This window comes from Bombina bombina, chromosome 7 (assembly GCF_027579735.1).
Source record: "Bombina bombina isolate aBomBom1 chromosome 7, aBomBom1.pri, whole genome shotgun sequence".
Classification (NCBI taxonomy): domain Eukaryota; kingdom Metazoa; phylum Chordata; class Amphibia; order Anura; family Bombinatoridae; genus Bombina; species Bombina bombina.
The window spans coordinates 59,975,510-59,997,491 of record NC_069505.1 but is presented as its reverse complement, the minus strand read 5'-3'; the positions used below and the strand labels follow the sequence as shown (position 1 = coordinate 59,997,491).

General features: G+C 35.2%; 1 protein-coding gene across 4 annotated transcripts in view; it reads right to left on the bottom strand.

Moving 5' to 3' along the window:
- The window catches only part of LOC128635752 (gamma-aminobutyric acid receptor subunit gamma-2), a 110,275-nt gene that overhangs the window by 76,855 nt on the left and 11,438 nt on the right, over window positions 1-21,982 (bottom strand). For all 4 annotated transcript variants that reach the window (XM_053688869.1, XM_053688866.1, XM_053688870.1 and 1 more), the window contains exon 3: window positions 1,197-1,279. In XM_053688869.1, the coding sequence (XP_053544844.1) occupies window positions 1,197-1,279 (83 nt within the window). The remainder of the gene's footprint in view (window positions 1-1,196; window positions 1,280-21,982) is intronic.

The window sequence follows — 21,982 nt, the reverse complement described above, 5'->3', positions numbered from 1 at the left end:
TCGGCGATGTTAGGGACGGAAGATTAGGGGTTAATAAAATGTAACTAGTGTTTGCAAGGCGGGAGTGTGGCGGTTTAGGGATTAATATATTTATTAAAGTGGGGGCGATGTCTGGTCGGCAGATTAGGGGTTAAACTTTTTATTAAAGTGTTTCCGATGTGGGGGGGCTCGGTTTAGGGGATAATAGGTAGTTTATGGGTGTTAGTGTACTTTTTAGCACTTTAGTTATGAGTTTTATGTTACGGCGTTAGCCCATAAAACTCTTAACTACTGACTTTTAAATGCGGTAGGAGTCTTGACAGGAAAGGGTGTACCGCTCACTTTTTCCAAGACTCGTAATACCGGCGTTATGCAAGTCCCATTGAAAAGATAGGATACGCAATTGACGTAAGGGGATTTGCGGTAAGCTCGAGGCGCGTAAAAAAAGTGAGTCCTGACTCGTAATACCAGTGGGCGTTAAAACGCAGCATTGGGACCTCTCAATGCTGCTTTTTAAGGCTAACGCAAGACTCGTAATCTAGGCGAATATTTCTAATCTACAGCTTTCTTTTAAAAATGTAATATTTGAGTTTTAAAAGCTAATTGGAAATAATACAATTACATTTTGATTTCAAATGCTCATAACAGATTGAATTTACACATTCGAAATTCTAATGTGCATATTCAATCTATTATGAACATTCAAAATCGAAAACAACATTTAAAATTGAGTGACATTAGAAAACCAGAAATAACATTCCATTCTTGAATTTTAAAGTGATTGTCTAGTCAAAATGACACTTTCATGATTCAGATAGAGCATGCAATTTTAAGCAACGTTCTAATTTACTCCTATTATCAATATTTCTTCATTCTCTTGATATCTTTATTTGAAAAAGCAAGACATTTTTGGTTCAGAACCTTGGTAGCGCTTTCTGATTGATGTCTAAATGTAGCCACTAATCAGCAAACGCTACCCAGGTGCTGAACCAAAAATGGGCTGACTCCTAAGTTTACATTCTTGCTTTTTTAAATAAAGATATCAAGAGAATGAAGAAAAATTATTAGGAATAAATTAGAAAGTTGCTTAAAATTGCTGCTCTGAATCATGAAAGTTTAATATTGACTGGACTATCCCTTTAAAGAATATTCGTTCTTATGAACAGTAGATAACATTTCTTTATTTGGAGACACACAATATAAAAGAACATACTTACAGCTGGAGAATTGAAGAGGACAAGAATGCTCATCCATTGGAAAGTTATAAAGCTGCAACTGGCACTCAGCATCAATTGTAAGCCTAGAAAGGAAACATATTTAAAATGAACACTAAAATAGTTGCAGCTTACCGACTTTTAAGCATCATATTTGTAGCACATAAAGGGCACTAATCATTAAAGGGACACTGAACCCAAAAAATTTTCTTTCGTGATTCAGATAGAGCATGCAATTTTAAGCAACTTTCTAATTTACTCCTATTATCACATTTTCTTTATTCTCTTGGTATCTTTATTTGAAATGCAAGAATGTAAGTTTAGATGCCGGCCCATTTTTGGTGAACAACCTAGGTTGTCCTTGCTGATTGGTGGATAAATTCATCCACCAATCAAAACATTGCTGTCCAGAGTTCTGAACCAAGAAAAAAGCTTAGATGCCTTCTTTTTCAAATAAAGATAGCAAGAGAACAAAGAAACATTGATAATAGGAGTAAATTAGAAAGTTGGTTAATATTGCATGCTCTATCTGAATCGCGAAAGAAAAAATTTGGGTTCAGTGTCCCTTTAAGCTGTTTATACCCTACTGATGTCAGCTCACATGATCCTGCAACTCTAGTTAAAAAGATGTGGTCTTAAAGGGACATTCCAGCCACAATTGGAATCTACATGGATGCATTTCAGCTTTGAACAGAAGCATTTTTGTATTATACATGTAATAGCAAAAATGCTTCTAATAAAAGTTATCACTGTTTCAAAAGTGTATTTAGGTATGCACTGTGCACCAGCATTTTAAACACAGCACTTGCTCAGAGAGCCTAAGGTGCTTGTACCATCTGGTAATTACTCAATTTATTAATTGGTGACATGATACAAGCCCCACTGATGCTCTGAGCAGCTGCAGTATTTAAAATGCTGGTGCACTGAGAATATCTTTTTATGCTTCATATGCACGTGCAGAGAAAAATGCTAACACTAAAACAGTGATCATTTTTTACAAGAAGCACTTTTGCCAATACATTGTATATTGCAAATATGTTTCTGTTAAAATATGTAATTAATCTACGTATGTGCATTAAAATTTTGACCAGAATGTCTCTAAGGTTGCGGAGTAAAATCATCCAGAACAGATCTGTCCGGGTTGATAAACAATCTTTGTTCTTGCACAAAAGCTTGCTTGAGAGCAGGGGACGCAGCTGGACAAGCAACATGGACAAGTTCCTGGCTGGGGACCTTGTTCACCTAAAGTATGTAATTGCGTATTTAACAACACTTGAACAGCTACTGGTGGTATTGATTTTTAATTGATTTTAATGTATTAAAGTGTATTTCCTGACAAGTGTGTTATATTAATTGGATTTTCTATAAGCACACTTTAAATATATCTGTACTATTATTTTAAGATTGTTTAAAAGGGGAACAATCCTTTTTAGGTAGCAAGATTAATACTTCTGTGGTTATAAAAAAATATTTTTGTGTTGTTGTATTTCTACCTACAATATGATTAATGGGCACAAAAGATTAAATATCATTATTAAATTGATATAGGACACAATACAGGTATAAAATCCTTTACCCAAATTGTTTGGGACCAGAAAAGGTTTGGATTTTGGAATAGTTTGCATTTCTGAATATTTATATATTTGAATCTGTAAAATGGGACAGTTTGGAGAGGGGTTGAGACCAAGGGGCTGATTTATCAAGCTCCGTATGGAGTCTGATGCCCCTTGTTTCTGGGAGCCTTCAGGCTCGCCGGAAACAGAAGTTATGAATCAGCGGTCTAAAGGCCACTGCTCCATAACCTGTCCGCCTGCTCTGAGGCTGCGGACAGAAATCAACCCGATTGGCTGCGAATCTGCAGGGGACAGCATTGCACCAGCAGTTTACGAGAACTGCTGGTGCAATGATAAATACGCTGTCAGCATTTATCGATGTGCAGCGGACATGATAAGCTACATCGTATCATGTCTGCTCGCACTATGTTAAATATACCCCAAGGAGTAGATTTATGAACCAGCGGATGCTGCTGATTCTGTGCGAGCCTTCTGGCTCACCAGGAACATAAGTTAAGAAGCAGAGGTCATAAGAGCGCTGCTCCTTAACTCATCTGCCACTTCTGAGGTGCCGGACTGCAATCATCCTGATCGGATATGATCGGGATGATTGACACCACCTGCTAGCGGCCAACTGGCCGCGAATGTGCAGGGGACGGCATTGCACAAGCATTTCACCACAAATGCTTATATATATATATATATATATATATATATATATATATATATATATATATATATATATATATATATATATATAGTTGAAATATTGTTGTACACACAGTACCATCAGAAAGATAATACAGTACTATAATCAGAATGGTACTAATTGTTGTTTTAAATAAATATAGGGTAGTAGTTTTATTTTAGAACACAAAAAACAAACCAAAGACAGCGAGAAAAGATTGTAACTTACTGGTGCTGAAGACAAATGGTATATTTTTAATAATTTTATTTTAAAAAATGGAAATGAAAAAGTGTGAAATTTGGAATAGTTCTAGATTTTGGAATTTCAGATATATACTTGTACCAGATTATTTTTCAGTGTCTTATATTAGGCATCATATGACTCAAGTATAGGATCAATAAACTATAAACCAATGAGAATTTAACAAAACATAAAAAGATATATGTTTAATTTCTTCCTCATAGCAGCTAACTTAAAGGGCCAGTAAACCTCAAAAATAATGTTATATAATTCTTCACATAGTGCAGAATTATATAACATTATATTAGCCTTATCTTTATAAAACCTAATATTCCCTTTGATTTTTTTTAAAAAATGACAGTTTTTTACACCCGCTCTCTGTGCTCTTCTGAGCGGGTCTGTTTTTATCACACAGCGCATCGGGCCAGCTGTATAGTCACAGCCCGGCCCGACCGCGCCATTATACTCAGTGCAGCTCGCTTCCGCTGTCAGACAGAGCAGGAGCGAGCTGCACTGAGTAGATTATACAAACACGACAAGCTTTTAAAAAAACTATTTTTTGTATTTTACTCAGACATATTATTTAGCATATTGATCATTATTTCTTCTACATACCAGATGATACCGCATTACAAGATAATACTAAAATAAATTAGGTAAAAGAAGTTTAAAGGGACCCGCCCTGTCAAGGTCAAAGACCCTGATGCGGTCTAAGACGGTACCTAGGTGAACTAATTGTTCCTCCCAGGTATCACTGTTGATCACAAATATTTGACTGTTCTAGTTGTGTGTTCCAACAAAAGCTTTACTTAGGAAGAAAGAAAACCAAGATGACGATCATTAAAAAAAATCTATAATTTGTAACTTTGGAAAAATTATTAAATCTACATTTAGTAGTCAATAAATTTTGCTTCATTAAGAACATAACTTTTTTTTAGAAAACATAAATTTGCATATGTAACGTAACACTACATAGAAAACCAGGGATTTTAACTATATTTCAGATAGATTACGAGTTATGCGCGCTATAGGGAAATGAATGAACACAACAAAAGTTGCGTTATTTAACCCTCTATAGCGCTGCCATTACAAGTTTTCAAACAGCCGGCTTGTGCATGCAATATGGTTGCATTGAGCTCCATACCACACACAATACAAGCGCTGGGACGCTTTCCCCATAGACATCAGTGGGGAGAGCGGGTCAGTAAAAAGCCTAAAACCTGCAATCGAAAAGCTCCGTAATGCAGCCCCATTGATGTCTAAGGGTAAAATAAAAGTCATCCAATAGAATGAGAGCTGCTTAAATCCTATTGGCCGATTTGAGAACAACCAATAAGAATTAGCAGCTCTAATTCCTATTGGCAGATTCAAATTTTTCAGCCAATAGGAATGCAAGTGGATCGTCTTTGGGTTAGTGTTATTTTTTTTTTTAAGGTTTTTTTGGGTGGTTTTTTTTTTTGATTAGGGTTTGGGCAGCAAAAGAGCTAAATGCCCTTTTAAGGGCAATGCCTATACAAATGCCCTTTTCAGGGCAATGGGTAGATTAGAGAGTGGGGGGGTCTGTATTTTTTTCAGGGAAAAAAGCTGATATCTTTGGGAAAATGCCCCACAAAGGTCCCTTTTAAGGGCTATTGGTAGTTTATTGTAGGCTAGTTTTTTTTTTATTTTGGTTGGCTTTTTATTTTGATAGGGCTATTAGATTAGGTGTAATTCTTTTTTATTTTGGAAAATTTTGTTTGCTATTTTTCGTAATTTAGTGTTTGTTATTTTTTGCAATTTAGTCTTTTTTATTTTTTGTAATTAGATACTTTGTTATTTTTAGAGTAGTGTTAGGATTTTTTTAACGTGTAGTTTAGTTTTATTTAATTGGTAGTTAGTTTAATAATTATATTAGTTTAATTGTTAGTTTAAACATAGTTTTTTTAATTTGACGGTTAAGTTTTAATTTAATTTAATTTAAGATAGGGAAATTGTAATTTTAATATAATGTTAGGGGGGCGTTAGGTTTAGGGGTTACTAGTTTAATTTAGTTTATTGCAATGTGGGGGCTTTCGGGTTAGAGGTTAATAGTTTACTTTAGTATATTTCATTGTGGGGGCTTGCGGTTTAGGGGTTAATAGGTTTATTATAGTGGCGGCAGTGTAGGGCTTAATAACTTTAGTACAGTGGGGGCGATGTGGGCGGACGGCAGATTAGGGGTTAATAATATTTAAATAGTGTTTGCAATGTGGTTTTAGGGGTTAATAACTTTATTATAGTAGTGACGATGTCGGGGAGCGGCGGAATAGAGGTTAATAATTATTTTTAGTGCCGGCGATGTTGGGAGCAGCTGACTAGGGGTTAATAAAGGGACAGTCAAGCCCCAAAAAAACTTTCATGTTTCAACTAGGGCATGTAATTTTAAAAAACTTTCCAATTTACTTTTATCACTAATTTTGCTTTGTTCTCTTGGTATTCTTAGTTGAAAGCTAAACCTAGGAGGTTCATATGCTAATTTCTTAGACCTTGAGGGCCGCCTCTAATCTAAATGCATTGTGATCGTTTTTCACCACTAGAGGGCATTAGTTCCCGTGTTTCATATAGATAACATTGAGCTCATGCACGTGAATTTACCATGGAGACAGCTCTGATTGGCTAAAATGCAAGTCTGTCAAAAGAAATTAAATAAGGGGGCAGTCTGTTGAGGCTTAGATACAAGGTAATTACAGAGGTAAAACGTGTATTTTTATAACAGTGTTGGTTATGCAAAACTGGGGAATTGGTAAACAACAGAAATTCTGGTGTTGACTGTCATGTTTAATATAGTATTTGCAATACGGGAGGGCATCGGTTTAGGGGTTAATAGGTAGTTTATGGGTGTTTAGTGTACTTTGTAGCAGTTTAGTTATGAGTTTTATGTAACAGTTTTGTTGCATAAAACTCATAACTACTGCTTTTAGTTTGAGGAATGGAGCTTGTCGGTATAGGCGGCAACGCTAGCTTTTTAGCCTCACCGCAAAACTCGTAATGGCTACTCTATGGAAGTTCCATGAAAAAAAACGTAATTTTGATGTGTGCAGGACTGACGTTGTTGCATTACAGGCTAAAAGGCTTGCGGTACAGCTATACCGACAAAACTTGTAATGGCTGCGGTGCTGTTTTAACGTTGAAATGGCCATTTTTTCAGCGTTAAGAAACACTAACGCACAACTTGTAATCTACAAACACTTTTCTCCCAGAAAAACAGCGCAGTCTGTGAAAGAAAGAAGGACTCCAATAGTGCAATATTGTATGAAATAAGCACTCTTTATTTACAACAAGTAAGCCAAATACTCACAATATCTGGCGTGGTTAAAATCACATAAAGGTATCTTTAAAATAACAGCTGAACTTGAGCAGTCCTGTGGTCTGTACACGCTTGGGAAGTGAACAGCGATGTACCCGGTCGGCGTGTGACGTCACCACCCGACAACAGCTGATTCTGTTTTACTCTCCGTCTGCATACACTGACTCACAGTGCTCTCTGAATCTCGGCCTCAACGCGTTTCTCGCCCCCTGCTGGGCGCTTTGTCAAGAGGAATAATTACCAATCCTTTACTACTCTATTTATACATAATCTACTGGCGCCATCTAGCTTTCATGAGCAGAATGACCATTGAGATACAATTGATATTTCTATATACATAATACACAAATGCCTATCTTGTTTCTATTCCCTAAAAACAATTAATAACATATATAGCATCATTTCACCTCAAATGGTTATTATTAAAAAACATATTCTATATAAAAATAATTAATTCTATAATAAATTACCTTCTATTTTACTAAAAGCACTATTAAATTTTTTTTAAAAAATAAAATGAAATAACTACATACAGTGCCACATGTGATAAAATTTCATATAATTCCAATACTTATAAAAATCTAAACTCATACACCAATTCATATTAATAGCTCTATTACAACACCTTCTAGTCCTCAATCAGATTGTTGATAACCTTTAACACCTAAAAGAATCAGTCTACGTGATAAAAGCTGCCACATCTAAATCAACATTTAGACCATTATGCGCAAGAGTCCCCAGTATATATATCCAAAATGTCTCTCTGCGCCTAAGGTCCAAAAGCCTATTGCCACCACAACTTGTAATCTAGCTGATTATTAGTTAAACTGACTGAAGTTGAGTTGTCGATGGATTAAATAGACTATGGGCCCTGTAATCTAAAGCTCTCTGGGCTGGCGAGATTATTACAGAATGCTGCCAGTACTTCCATTTCCCTGGTGAATGATCTAAAGCCCCTTTTTACCTTGAAAATAGGATTTTTTTTACCAAGGGGCGTATACTGCATTTTTATATGAAAATTGCACATTACAATTCGTATTGTAAACATCATACAAAATGAATAATTGAACCATTCACACAAAAATAAGCAGGGACAAAATTGTATTGTTAAGGTGCATCAAAAATTGTAAAAAAAATGCACTCAACAGTCTAACTCCCAACTATATTTCCTCTCTCATCATAAAATATCCCCCATCCCGTCCACTTCGCTCAACCTCTGACCTACGTCTCTTCACTCCTGTTATCTCTATGTCCCACTCGCGTCTCCAAGACTTCGCATGTGCTGCTCCTGTCCTCTGGAACTCTCTACCCCGCTCCATGAGACTCCTTAAGTCTACAACCTTTTATAGCTTCAGATGCTCCTTTAAAACGCACCTATTCAGAGAGGCTTACCATCTCTCCTCCATCTCTCTTTCTAACCAAACTAATACATGAACTGCCTGACTCACTGCTGCAACTACAACCGATGTGACAAGCTACCCCAACCTTATGTCTCTGCACCCTTAACCCGTAGACTGTGGTCTCTCCGAAGCAGGGCCCTCTTCCTCCTGTACCTGATTTGTTTAGTTTTGTTATGTTTTGTATTTTATCACAAATCCTTGTCATTGTATACTCCAATCATTGAACCCAACGCTACGGAATTTGACGGCGCTATACAAATAAATTATAATAATAATGTTCTTAAATAGCATAATCTGTCTATCTTGAAGACAGTAAAAGTCAGCAACCTTAAGCTATATCAAATTATTATTTATTTACCTGTCCTAAGCAATGTATATGTGTAATTAACAACAATATGCTTATATTCTGTATATTGGATTGCAAAGGATATAACTGCCTACCAAAGTATTAATATACTAGACTTTTGTTGACCGAGTTATCGTCTAAATATCTGAGCTTTATATGGAAATTCGTTGCTATATATTAGGGAAGGGCGAAAGTGTTTATATTCAAATTCAAATGTTAGAACGAATGTTATTGTAGAAATTCGATTTACATAATCGAATGTTGATAAGAACGAATATTCTTAAAATTTTTATAATCGAATGCTATTTACAGTTTTCGAATGTTACTTTCTAATTTGATTGTTCATAATTAGAATGAATGTCTACATTCGAAATTTCGAATGTAACATTCGATTTAACAAATACTATTCAGAAGTTCAATAGTTCATGCGGTAGGGAATTTAGTACATTGATACATAATAGATACAAATATATAAATTCAAATTCAAATGTTTCTATTTCGAATATTGCATAATTTGAATATTACATTTTAAAAAATCATTAGAAATACTATTACATATACAGTATATAAATTCTAAAAAACATTTTTATTCGAATATTGCATAATTTGAATATTAAATTTAAAGAAAACATTAGAAATACTATTACAAATATATAAATTCTAATTTTTCAAATTCGAATACATGAAACGAATATTAGAATGTTGTACAAACATTCAAAATTCAAAACGAATGAACGAACGTGTTAAAATTAGTTTAATTTTTTCGAATGTTGTGAAACATTTGCCCAACCCTACTATATATGTAGTTTGCTAAGGGGGTATAGGTCTAATATTCCTATGAAGGATAAAATGTTTAATATGTCCAATCTCTATATCTAATAGCTGTAAGACTATATACCTGCTGTGTGTATGTGTGCTTCTATTAATGGATTCCTGTCAATACATTATTGCCCTATGCGTAATGCCCTGCTTTTGATATCCAAGTCAGGAAATACTACAATGGAAAATGAAAGAATGAGAGATTTAAATGAGAATAGAGGTTGAGGGAAAAGAATGTATTATAGGGATTGGTAAACTAAAAAATATAGAACGTATAAAGGTGAAAATTAAAAACAAAAAAGACAATTTTCTTCAGCAATACTAAATTTAGTGCTAGATTACAAGTGGCCAGCTAACCGTAGCACATGAGTGATATGGGGTATTTCTCGGCTCTTTGCGTGCAACACAAGTAGCATACGTATTACAAGTTGAAAGTAAACTTTTTTCCTATGAGCACAATCACATTTAATGTTGGGTTAGCGCAATTTCAGAGCTATGTTTAATTTTTAAAGGGCCAGTCTACACCAGAATTTTTATTGTTTTAAAAGATAGATAATCCCTTTATTACCAATTCCCTAAATTTGCATAACCAACGGTTATATTAATATACCTTTAACCTCTGATTACCTTGTATCTATGCCTCTGCAGGCTGCCTCTTTATCTCAGTTCTTTTGACAGACTTGCATTTTAGCCAATTAGTGCTGACTCCTAGGTAACTTCACGTGCGTGAGCTCAATGTTATCAATATGACACACATGAATTAACGCCCTCTAGTGGTGAAAAACTGTCAAAATGCATTCATTTAAGAAGCGGCCTTCAAGGTCTAAGAAATTATCATATGAACCTCCTAAGTTTAGCTTTCAACTAAGAATACCAAGAGAACAAAGCAAAATTGGTGATAAAAGTAAATGGGAAAGTTGTTTAAAATTAAATGTCCTATCTGAATCATGAAAGTTTATTTTGGACTAAACTGTCCATTAAGGAAGATAGAAAAGTGGCACAAAACACATCAAAAATACATTTACCCGTACAATTACACTCTTATTAACACTCGGCTAGATTACGAAATTTGTGGTATGAGTGAAAAAGCAGCGTTATGGCTCTTTTTCACTACCGCTGGTATTACGAGTCTTGCAGGTATATCTGTGCCACACACTTTTTTGGCCATAACGCAATATTCATTCCGATTGGCTGATAGAATTCTATCAGCCAATCGTTATTTAAGGGTAAAAAATAATATTGGCTGATGCAATCAGCCAATAGGATTGAGCTTCAATCCTATTGGGTGGTCCTTCGTTGAGGATGGATGTCGGGTCTTCAAAAACTGTAAGTGGATCTTCGGGGTTAAGTGTTAGGTTTTTTTAAGGGTTTATTGGGTGGGTTTTATTTATAGCTTAGGGTTTAGGCAGAAAAAGAGCTAAATGCCCTTTTATGAGCAATGCCCATCCAAATGCCCTTTTCAGGGCAATGGGGAGCTTAGGTTTATTTAGATTTTATTTGGGGGGTTTGGTTGTGTGGGTGGTGGGTTTTACTGTTAGGGGGTTGTTTGTATTTTTTTTACAAGTAAAAGAGCTGATTTCTTTGGGGCAATGCCCCGCAAAAGGCACTTTTAAGGGCTATTGGCAATTTAGTTTAGGCTAGGTTTTTTTTTATTTTTGGGGGGGGCTTTTTTATTTTGATACAGCTATTAGATTAGGTGTAATTAGTTTAAATATTTGATAATTTCTTTTTTATTTTGATAGGGCTATTAGATTAGGTGTAATTAGTTTAAATATTTGATCATTTCTTTTTTATTTTGTGTAATTTAGTGGGGGTTTTTTGTTGTAATTTAGTTAATTGTATTTAATTAATGTAGTTTGTTTAATTGTAGTGTAAGGTTAGGTGTTAGTGTAAGACAGGTTAGGTTTTATTTTACAGGTAAATTTGTATTTATTTTAACTAGGTAGTTAGTAAATAGTTAATAACTATTTACTAACTATTCTACCTAGTTAAAATAAATACAAACTTACCTGTGAAATAAAAATAAAACCTAAGATAGATACAATGTAACTATTATTTATATTGTAGCTAGCTTAGGGTTTATTTTACAGGTAAGTATTTAGTTTTAAATAGGAATTATTTAGTTAATGATAGTAATTTTTATTTAGATTTATTTTAATTATATTAAAAATAGGGGTGTTAGATTTAGGGTTAGACTTAGGGTTAGGTTTAGGGGTTTATAACTTTAGTATAGTGACAGCGACGTTGGGAGCGGCAGATTAGGGGTTATTACATTTATGTAGGTGGCAGCGACATTGGGGGTGGAAGATTAGGCATTAATAAGTATAATGTAGGTGTCGGCGATGTTAGGGGCGGCAGATTAGGGGTTAATAAGTGTAGGTAGGTGTCGGCGATGTCGGGGGTGGCAGATTAGGGGTTAATAAGTGTACTGTAGGTGGCGGCTATGTCAGGGGCAGCAGATTAGGGGTGTTTAGACTTATGAAAGCAGATAGTGGTTAAAGAGATAACCACTAGAAAGAGTACACTTGTAGCACTCAAGAGCTAAATAAGTATAATAGATTGTACTTATTTGTTCAATATGGCAGATTATTACGTTCAGGAGTAGCACAAATCTCTAAATATACACTTACCTAACTAAAATTAAAACTTAACGTTTATTAATCAAACTGTGCTAAAATTTGCGGAAAAGAACAAGTGATTAAAAACACAAACTAAAATTGGTGTAATTATCTCAAATGGATCAAATAACAGGCTGGTGGCATCGTTTGGGGGGTCTATATTAAGATCCACCTGTATAGAGGCTGGGAACAAAATTATAATATAAATGGTATTCTATAAAGGTTGTATGTGCCTAAGGACAATAATGTTCAACTATGGATGTATTGGTAACCAGTAGTAACAGATGAGTTAGCAAAATTAGGTTAAGTATGCACTCAGGATAATTGGGAATATCTATGCCCTTAAGTTATTGCCCAGTGTTAGCAGTTTACAAAGAGTGTTACTCAAACCATATGTTAGTGTGATATGATTAAAGTGGAGTTCTCTGAGTTCTGACTGGATTATCCAGTTAGTTGTCTGACTCTATCACTTTTATTCCTTGCAGTTAGAAGCTATGAATGATTTAAAGTATATCGATAGTGAATAACTTAGTACAAAGGTTATATCCTTTATTGAATTAGTATTGCATCAAAAGAAAAATCATAGCTATGATTGTGTAGGATTGAGTTTTTCACAACGTCTGAATTAATAGACTTTACAGTCAATTCAGGTACCTTTAAATAAATGTTATTATATAACACTCAGATTGTGTTTATTATTTATTATTATGTATTTACCTGGGTTTAGAGCGTCATTCCCAGTGCTTAAATGCAAGGTAGAATTGGTAAAATTTGTAATTGTATGTTAAAGAGTTAAGTTGGTAATTTTTGAAATTATTAGTACGATCTAAATATATAGTAACAAACACCCTTCCTTTATATCCTGGTATATATATTACCACATTGCTTTATTGGAATTCTAGCACTCTGTTTCTAAATGTAACCATTCATTCGGATACAATGTTATAGTTTTGTATGCGCTTGTGCATTAAAGGGTTAGGTTAGGTACCGTAGCTCATTTATTCACCACAGATTAGTATAAGTTGTTCATCTTTCACACACGATCAGTAACTGAACTTATCTAATATTTAGTACCGTAAGTTCCGGAATGTTTAGCAAGGGCGTTTGACACCTACGTTATCCTTATGTACCCCTAATCTGCTGCCCCTAACACCGCCGACCCCTATATTATATTTATTAACCCCTAATCTGCCCCCCTCAACGTCGCCTCCACCTGCCTACACTTATTAACCCCTAATCTGCCGAGCAGACCTGAGCGCTACTATAATAAAGTAATTAACCCCTAATCCGCCTCACTAACCCTATCATAAATAGTATTAACCCCTAATCTGCCCTCCCTAACATCGCCGACACCTAACTTCAATTATTAACCCCTAATCTGACGACCGGAGCTCATCGCTATTCTAATAAATGTATTAACCCCTAAAGCTAAGTCTAACCCTAACACTAACACCCCCCTAACTTAAATATAATTTAAATCTTACGAAATTAATTAACTCTTATTAAATAACTTATTCCTATTTAAAGCTAAATACTTACCTGTAAAATAAACCCTAATATAGCTACAATATAAATTATAATTATATTGTAGCTATTTTAGGATTAATATTTATTTTACAGGCAACTTTGTAATTATTTTAACCAGGTACAATAGCTATTAAATAGTTAAGAACTATTTAATAGTTACCTAGTTAAAATAATAACAAAATTACCTGTAAAATAAGTCCTAACCTAAGTTATAATTAAACCTAACACTACCCTATCAATAAATTAATTAAATAAACTACCTACAATTACCTACAATTAACCTAACACTACACTATCAATAAATAAATTAAATACAATTGCTACAAATAACTACAATTACATAAACTAACTAAAGTACAAAAAATAAAAAAGAACTAAGTTACAAAAAATAAAAAAATATTTACCAACATTAGAAAAATATTACAACAATTTTAAACTAATTACACCTACTCTAAGCCCCCTAATAAAATAACAAAGACCCCCAAAATAAAAAATTCCCTACCCTATTCTAAATTAATAAATGTAAAAGCTCTTTTACCTTACCAGCCCTGAACAGGGCCCTTTGCGGGGCATGCCCCAAGAAAATCAGCTCTTTTGCCTGTAAAAAAAAACATACAATACCCCCCCCAACATTACAACCCACCACCCACATACCCCTAATCTAACCCAAACCCCCCTTAAATAAACCTAACACTAAGCCCCTGAAGATCTTCCTACCTTGTCTTCACCATCCAGGTATCACCGATCCGTCCTGGCATCCGGTGCTGAAGAGGTCCAGAAGAGGGTCCAAAGTCTTCCTCCTATCCGGCAAGAAGAGGACATCCGGACCGGCAAACATCTTCTCCAAGCGGCATCTTCGATCTTCTTCCATCCGGTGCGGAGCGGGTCCATCTTGAAGCAGCCGACGCGGATCCATCCTCTTCTTCCGTTGTCTCCCGACGAATGACGGTTCCTTTAAGGGACGTCATCCAAGATGGCGTCCCTCGAATTCCGATTGGCTGATAGGATTCTATCAGCCAATCGGAATTAAGGTAGGAATATTCTGATTGGCTGATGGAATCAGCCAATCAGAATCAAGTTCAATCCTATTGGCTGATCCAATCAGCCAATCAGATTGACCTCGCATTCTATTGGCTGTTCTTCTTGCCGGATAGGAGGAAGACTTTGGACCCTCTTCTGGACCTCTTCAGCACCGGATGCCAGGACGGATCGGTGATACCTGGATGGTGAAGATAAGGTAGGAAGATCTTCAGGGGCTTAGTGTTAGGTTTATTTAAGGGGGGTTTGGGTTAGATTAGGGGTATGTGGGTGGTGGGTTGTAATGTTGGGGGGGGTATTGTATGTTTTTTTTTACAGGCAAAAGAGCTGATTTTCTTGGGACATGCCCCGCAAAGGGCCCTGTTCAGGGCTGGTAAGGTAAAAGAGCTTTTACATTTATTAATTTAGAATAGGGTAGGGAATTTTTTATTTTGGGGGTCTTTGTTATTTTATTAGGGGGCTTAGAGTAGGTGTAATTAGTTTAAAATTGTTGTAATATTTTTCTAATGTTGGTAAATATTTTTTTATTTTTTGTAACTTAGTTCTTTTTTATTTTTTGTACTTTAGTTAGTTTATGTAATTGTAGTTATTTGTAGCAATTGTATTTAATTTATTTATTGATAGTGTAGTGTTAGGTTAATTGTAGGTAATTGTAGGTAGTTTATTTAATTAATTTATTGATAGGGTAGTGTTAGGTTTAATTATAACTTAGGTTAGGACTTATTTTACAGGTAATTTTGTTATTATTTTAACTAGGTAACTATTAAATAGTTCTTAACTATTTAATAGCTATTGTACCTGGTTAAAATAATTACAAAGTTGCCTGTAAAATAAATATTAATCCTAAAATAGCTACAATATAATTATAATTTATATTGTAGCTATATTAGCGTTTATTTTACAGGTAAGTATTTAGCTTTAAATAGGAATAAGTTATTTAATAAGAGTTAATTAATTTCGTAAGATTTAAATTATATTTAAGTTAGGGGGGTGTTAGTGTTAGGGTTAGACTTAGCTTTAGGGGTTAATACATTTATTAGAATAGCGATGAGCTCCGGTCGTCAGATTAGGGGTTAATAATTGAAGTTAGGTGTCGGCGATGTTAGGGAGGGCAGATTAGGGGTTAATACTATTTATGATAGGGTTAGTGAGGCGGATTAGGGGTTAATTACTTTATTATAGTAGCGCTCAGGTCCGCTCGGCAGATTAGGGGTTAATAAGTGTAGGCAGGTGGAGGCGACGTTGTGGGGGGCAGGTTAGGGGTTAATAAATATAATATAGGGGTCGGCGGTGTTAGGGGCAGCAGATTAGGGGTACATAGGGATAACGTAGGTTGCGGCGGTTTACGGAGCGGCAGATTAGGGGTTAATAATAATATGCAGGGGTCAGCGATAGCGGGGGCGGCAGATTAGGGGTTAATAAGTGTAAGGTTAGGGGTGTTTAGACTCGGGGTACATGTTAGGGTGTTAGGTGCAGACGTAGGAAGTGTTTCCCCATAGGAAACAATGGGGCTGCGTTCGGAGCTGAACGCTGCTTTTTTGCAGGTGTTAGGTTTTTTGACAGCTCAAACAGCCCCATTGTTTCCTATGGGAGAATCGTGCACGAGCACGTTTTTGAGGCTGGCCGCATCCGTAAGCAACTCTGGTATCGAGAGTTGCATTTGCGGTAAAAATGCTCTACGCTCCTTTTTTGGAGCCTAACGCAGCATTTTATTGAACTCTCGATACCAGAGTTAATTTTATGGTGCGGCCAGAAAAAAGCCCGCGGAGCGTTAACAGCCCTTCTACCGCCAAACTCCAAATCTAGGCCCAATTATTTATGTAGCCTCTCATTTAGTTACAATATTAAAATATTATATGTGCTAACGGCATAAACAATTTTATTTTGTGGCTCATTAATCTGCAGCAAGTTGATAGAGATTCCTAATCTCATGCATACACACAGTAGCTAAAGTTCTCTGATAGTTTATAACGTAAATTCCAGTGTTATACAAGTGTGTTTGTGCACTTTAAGATCTCGGTACTACGATTTTTCAATATATCGCTAATAGTTGATTTACCAACAAAAGATTGAATAAGTCTGGTTATCCTTATATTAGTAAAGCCTCGGGTGATCCCCTCAATATATAATAATAGTATAAACCAGCCACTGAAGTGGAATATAGGGTAATACCCGGTGTTTTATAAAAATGGTTTGGCGCTTACAATATCAAGTTAACTGACCGCTAGGGCAATACAGCTTGCAAGCGGTATCTAGATCCTTCCAAGCACCCTTTTAAATTGTGCTTCAGAGCATACAGGTTATACTACAAATAGTACCCCATAATGAAAGTACAGTTTAGTAAAATTACTATATGTAAAGCCTGTTTGTATAAGAAATCATTATATTGCACCAATTAAGGTAAGCAGCTAAAATACAGGAGCTTGCAACGACTCCTCTTCATTTCCCTAGGTCCCTAACATGTTTCGCCGTCTAACACGGCTTTTTCAAAGGGTGTTTAGACTCTGGGTTTATGTTAGGTGTAAACATAAATTTTCTTTCCCCATAGGAATCAATGGGGCTGCGTTACGGAGCTTTACGCTCCTTTACTGCAGGTGTCTATGGGGAAATCGTACACGAGCACGTAAAACCAGCTCAAAGCAGCGCTGGTATTGGAGTGCGGTATGGAGCTCAATTTTGCTCAACGCTCAATTATTGCCTGCTAACGCCGAGTTTATGAAAACCTGTAATAGCAGCGCTATAGGGATGTGAGCGGTGGAAATAACTTGTAATTTAGTACCGAGCCGCTCTTACCGCAAAACTCGTAATCTAGCCGACTGTATGATAAAAATTATTTAAAAAAAATTGCATTAAAAAGTTATAAGGGCTCACAGATATGAGGTCTCAGGTGTTAGAAAATAAGGTCTGCAGAGGGCTTTAAAATAGAGATACATTCATACGCTTGTCTAAGTATCTATGTATATATATAAATATTGATAGATATATATGTTTATATGTGTCTACATATGTATTTATATGTGTTTATATGTATTTACAGACATATATACACATATAAACACATAAATACATATGTATACATATATTGACATAGATATACAAGTGCATTGGAACCCTTTGCAGTCACGTAGGTGAAAACATGAAAATCATATTTATGCAAAGTGTTTTGCTGTTATGTACTATAAATATTTCACATTCCAATGTTCTTCCATTGGGGATTTTTTTTTTTAATATACCTATATATATAATCATACATATATCTGTATATATCTATACATATATATATATATATATATATATATATGTATGTTTATATGTGTATGTATATATTAGGTATATATATATATATTTTACTAAAAAAAAAAGATCAAGTATATATAGAAAACATCTAAGGATATATAGAACATACTCTTCTATGTGAAGAACAAAGAACATTGAAATGTGAAATATTCATAATTCATGTCGGGTTTAGCACACTTGAATAAACACAACCGGACTAGCGCGCCAGTATGGGTGTTTTTTTGCGGTTTACATGCTCTATTGAAGTCTGTGGGAGAATATATTAACACAGTTGCAATATTCGATGCACAACTTTTTGTGCACATGGGGTTTTTGCTCACAAGCTTTCAAATTGTAACATGAGTGCAATCCAACGCTTGCAAATAGCCTCAGTCTAGCAAAGTTAATACGGGAGCATAAAATAGCATTCCACTTGTAATATAGCCCTTATAGTATCTGAAACCACTGTGCATAGTTTATTACCTATTCAATTGTATTACACCACTTGTGAATCTTTATTTGTTCTGTGATTGCCTTTTGGCTGCCACGCTAACACAAACAGGTTTAGGTGGTTAAGATAATTGTGATTCTTTTGTGTATGGTCTGATGGAGACAAAAGCACCTTTAAAAGAGACATTAAACACTTTGAGATGGTAAAATAAAATGATAAATCGTATATATATAAAATAAATTTCCGCAATATACTTTCATTATTAATTTTGCCCCTTTTTCCTGTAAATCCATTCTGAAATTGTGAGCTTTTCAGTTCCTGTTAGAAATGTAAGTGCTGAACATATATATCACACAGCCATTGGCTGCACACTCTAGTGACCTATTTATATTTCCTAATTGGCCACAGCAGAGAAGGTAACCAAAGTTACAACATGGCAGCTCCCATTGTTTTATAAACGCAGGCGGCTAGATTACGAGTCATGCGTTATGAGGGGTGCAGTGTTAATGTGCAGTTTTTTCTCACTGCTCACTTACCTACAGCGCTGGTATTACGGGTTTTTATAAACCCAGCGTTAAAAGGCAAGAAGTGAACGTAGATTAAAATTTAGCTCCATACTGCACTCCAATACCAGCACTGCTTAAGTCAGCGGTGAGCTGGTTGTACGTGCTCGTGCGCGATTTCCCCATAGACATCAATGGGGAGAGCCGGCTGAGAAAATGTCTAATACCTGCAAAAAAGCAGCGTAAAACTCAGTAACGCAGCCCCATTGATTCCTATGGGGAAACAACATTTATGTTTACACCTAACACCCTAACATGAACCCCGAGTCTAAACACCCCTAATCTTACACTTATTAACCCCTAATCTGCCGCCCCCGACATCGCCCCCACCTGCATTATACTTATTAACCCCTAATCTGCCACTCCGGACATCCCCACAACTTACCTACATTTATTAACCCCTAACCTGCTGCCCCCAACATTACCGCCACTATTCTAAATTTATTAACCCCTAAACCTAAGTCTAACCCTAACCCTAACACCCCCTAACTTAAATATAATTTAAATAAATCTAAATAAAATTCCTATCATTAATTAAATTATTCCTATTTAAAACTAAATACTTACCTATAAAATAAACCCTAGGATAGCTAGAATATAACTAATAGTTACATTATAGCTAGCTTAGGGTTTATTTTTATTTTACAGTCAAGTTTGTATTTTTATTTAACTAGGTAGAATAGTTACTAAATAGTTATTAACTATTTACTAGATACCTAGCTAAAATAAATACAAATTTACCTGTAAAATAAAACCTAACCTAAGTTACACTAACACCTAACACTACACTACAATTAAATATCAGCTCTTTTACCTGTAAATAAAAAATACAAATACCCCCCCAACAGTAAAACCCACCACCCACACAACCAACCCCCCAAATAAAAGCCTAACTAAAAAAAGCTAAGCTCCCCATTGTCCTGAAAATGGCATTTGAATGGGCATTGCCCTTAAAAGGGCATTTAGCTCTATTGCTGCCCAAAGCCCTAACCCAAAAATAAAACCCACCCAATACACCCTTAAAAAATCCTAACACTAACCCCTAAAGATTCACTTACCGGGAGAAGTCTTCATCTAAGCGGCAAGATGTCTTCAACGAAGCCGGCAGAAGTGGTCCTCCAGGCAGGAAGAAGTGGTCCTACAGATGGGCAGAAGTCTTCATCCAGACGGCATCTTCTATCTTCATCCATCTGGCGTGGAGCAGCTCCATCTTCAAGACATCCGGCGTGGAGCATTCTGTTCAATCGACGGCTTCTTCAGAATGAATGCACCTTTAAGTGACGTCATCCAAGATGGCGTCCCTTAGATTCCGATTGGCTGATAGAATTCTATCAGCCAATCGGAACTAAGGTAGAAAAAATCCTATTGGCTGATGCAATCAGCCAATAGGATTGAACTTCAATCCTATTGGCTGATCCAATCAGCCAATAGGATTGAGCTCGCATTCTATTGGCTGATTGGAACAGCCAATAGAATGCCAGCTCAATCCTATTGGCTGATTGCATCAGCCAATAGGATTTTTTCTACCTTAATTCCGATTGGCTGATAGAGTTGAAACTATGCTTAACATTGCAGTAAACATTATTATAAACACTACTGCCAGATGTCTAAAGACATTTGTACACTCCTGAGCTGACCTAGGATTACTCTTTAATAAAGTATATCACGGGAACTTCACAAAATTCATAATAGAAGTATATTGGAAAGTTGTTTACAATGTTATGGTGTATCCAATCCATTTAAGTTCACGCTTGACTTTATTATCCCTTTAAATAAGTATTTTTCAATGCCAGTCATTAACTGACTAACCACATGATTAAAAAAAAGCTCATTTTGTGAACTTAGTTTCATAAAACATACAGACTTTTTTCACTAAGCATAACTTGTTTTTCTTTCCATTTTTTTTACAAATGTAGGATGTAAAATGAATGCATGAATACCTGATATTTGCTTGATTTAGGATATAAGAACTGTCCATCACCATTTTTTCACACTCCTCATTTATATTTAAAAAGTGATATTATTATTAATAATAATAATAATAATAATAATAATAATAATAATAATAATAATAATAATAAATTATATAAGGACCCAGAGACCACTTTTACACTTTAACAGTTGCTTGCTTTCTTTTTATTGAACAGAGGGAAGAAGATTTTCCATTACAGATGCTAAGTACAAATAAAACTAGGGATATCAAGAATGATTGGAATATATATATGTAAATATGGACAGACAAATAAAACAATGTTTTCTTTAACATGAAGTTTTATTTTTTAAAGTATTATTTTCATGTGACAAGCAAAAGTACAAAAAGAAATTACATAAATATCTCTACTTTACCTGGGCCTTAAAACTGCAGAAAAATTATAACTTAAAGGGACATTAAACACTTTGAGATGGTAATATAAAATGATAAACTGTGTATATAAAAACAACTCTGCAATATAATTTCATTATTTATTTTGTCTCCTTTTCCTGTAATTCCATTCTGAAATTATAAGTCCCTGTTAGAAATGGAAGTGCAGAACACTGTTATATACCACAAAGCCATTGGCTGCACACTCTAGTGACCTATTCATAACTGTCCCTAATTGGCCACAGCAGAGAAAGTAACCTAAGTTACAACATGGCAGCACCCATTGTTTTATAGACACTAAAACTACTAGCTTCATTCTATCTAGCATTTATTTAGTGTTTAATGTCCCTTTAACAGACAAACTGTAATGCTTTTTTTTAAAAAAAGCAATGCGTTCAATCTACTTTGACTGCATTTTTACGTCTCATTTCAATTTTCTTAATGATTTGTTTGGATATTGAAATTTTTCAAATCCCTCGAAACATTTTTTTTTTAAGTTTCAATTTTTCTGTATAGTGGTCTTTTATTTTAATACTTAAAGGGACAGTACACTGTAGAATTGTTTTTCCATAAATGTATTTTA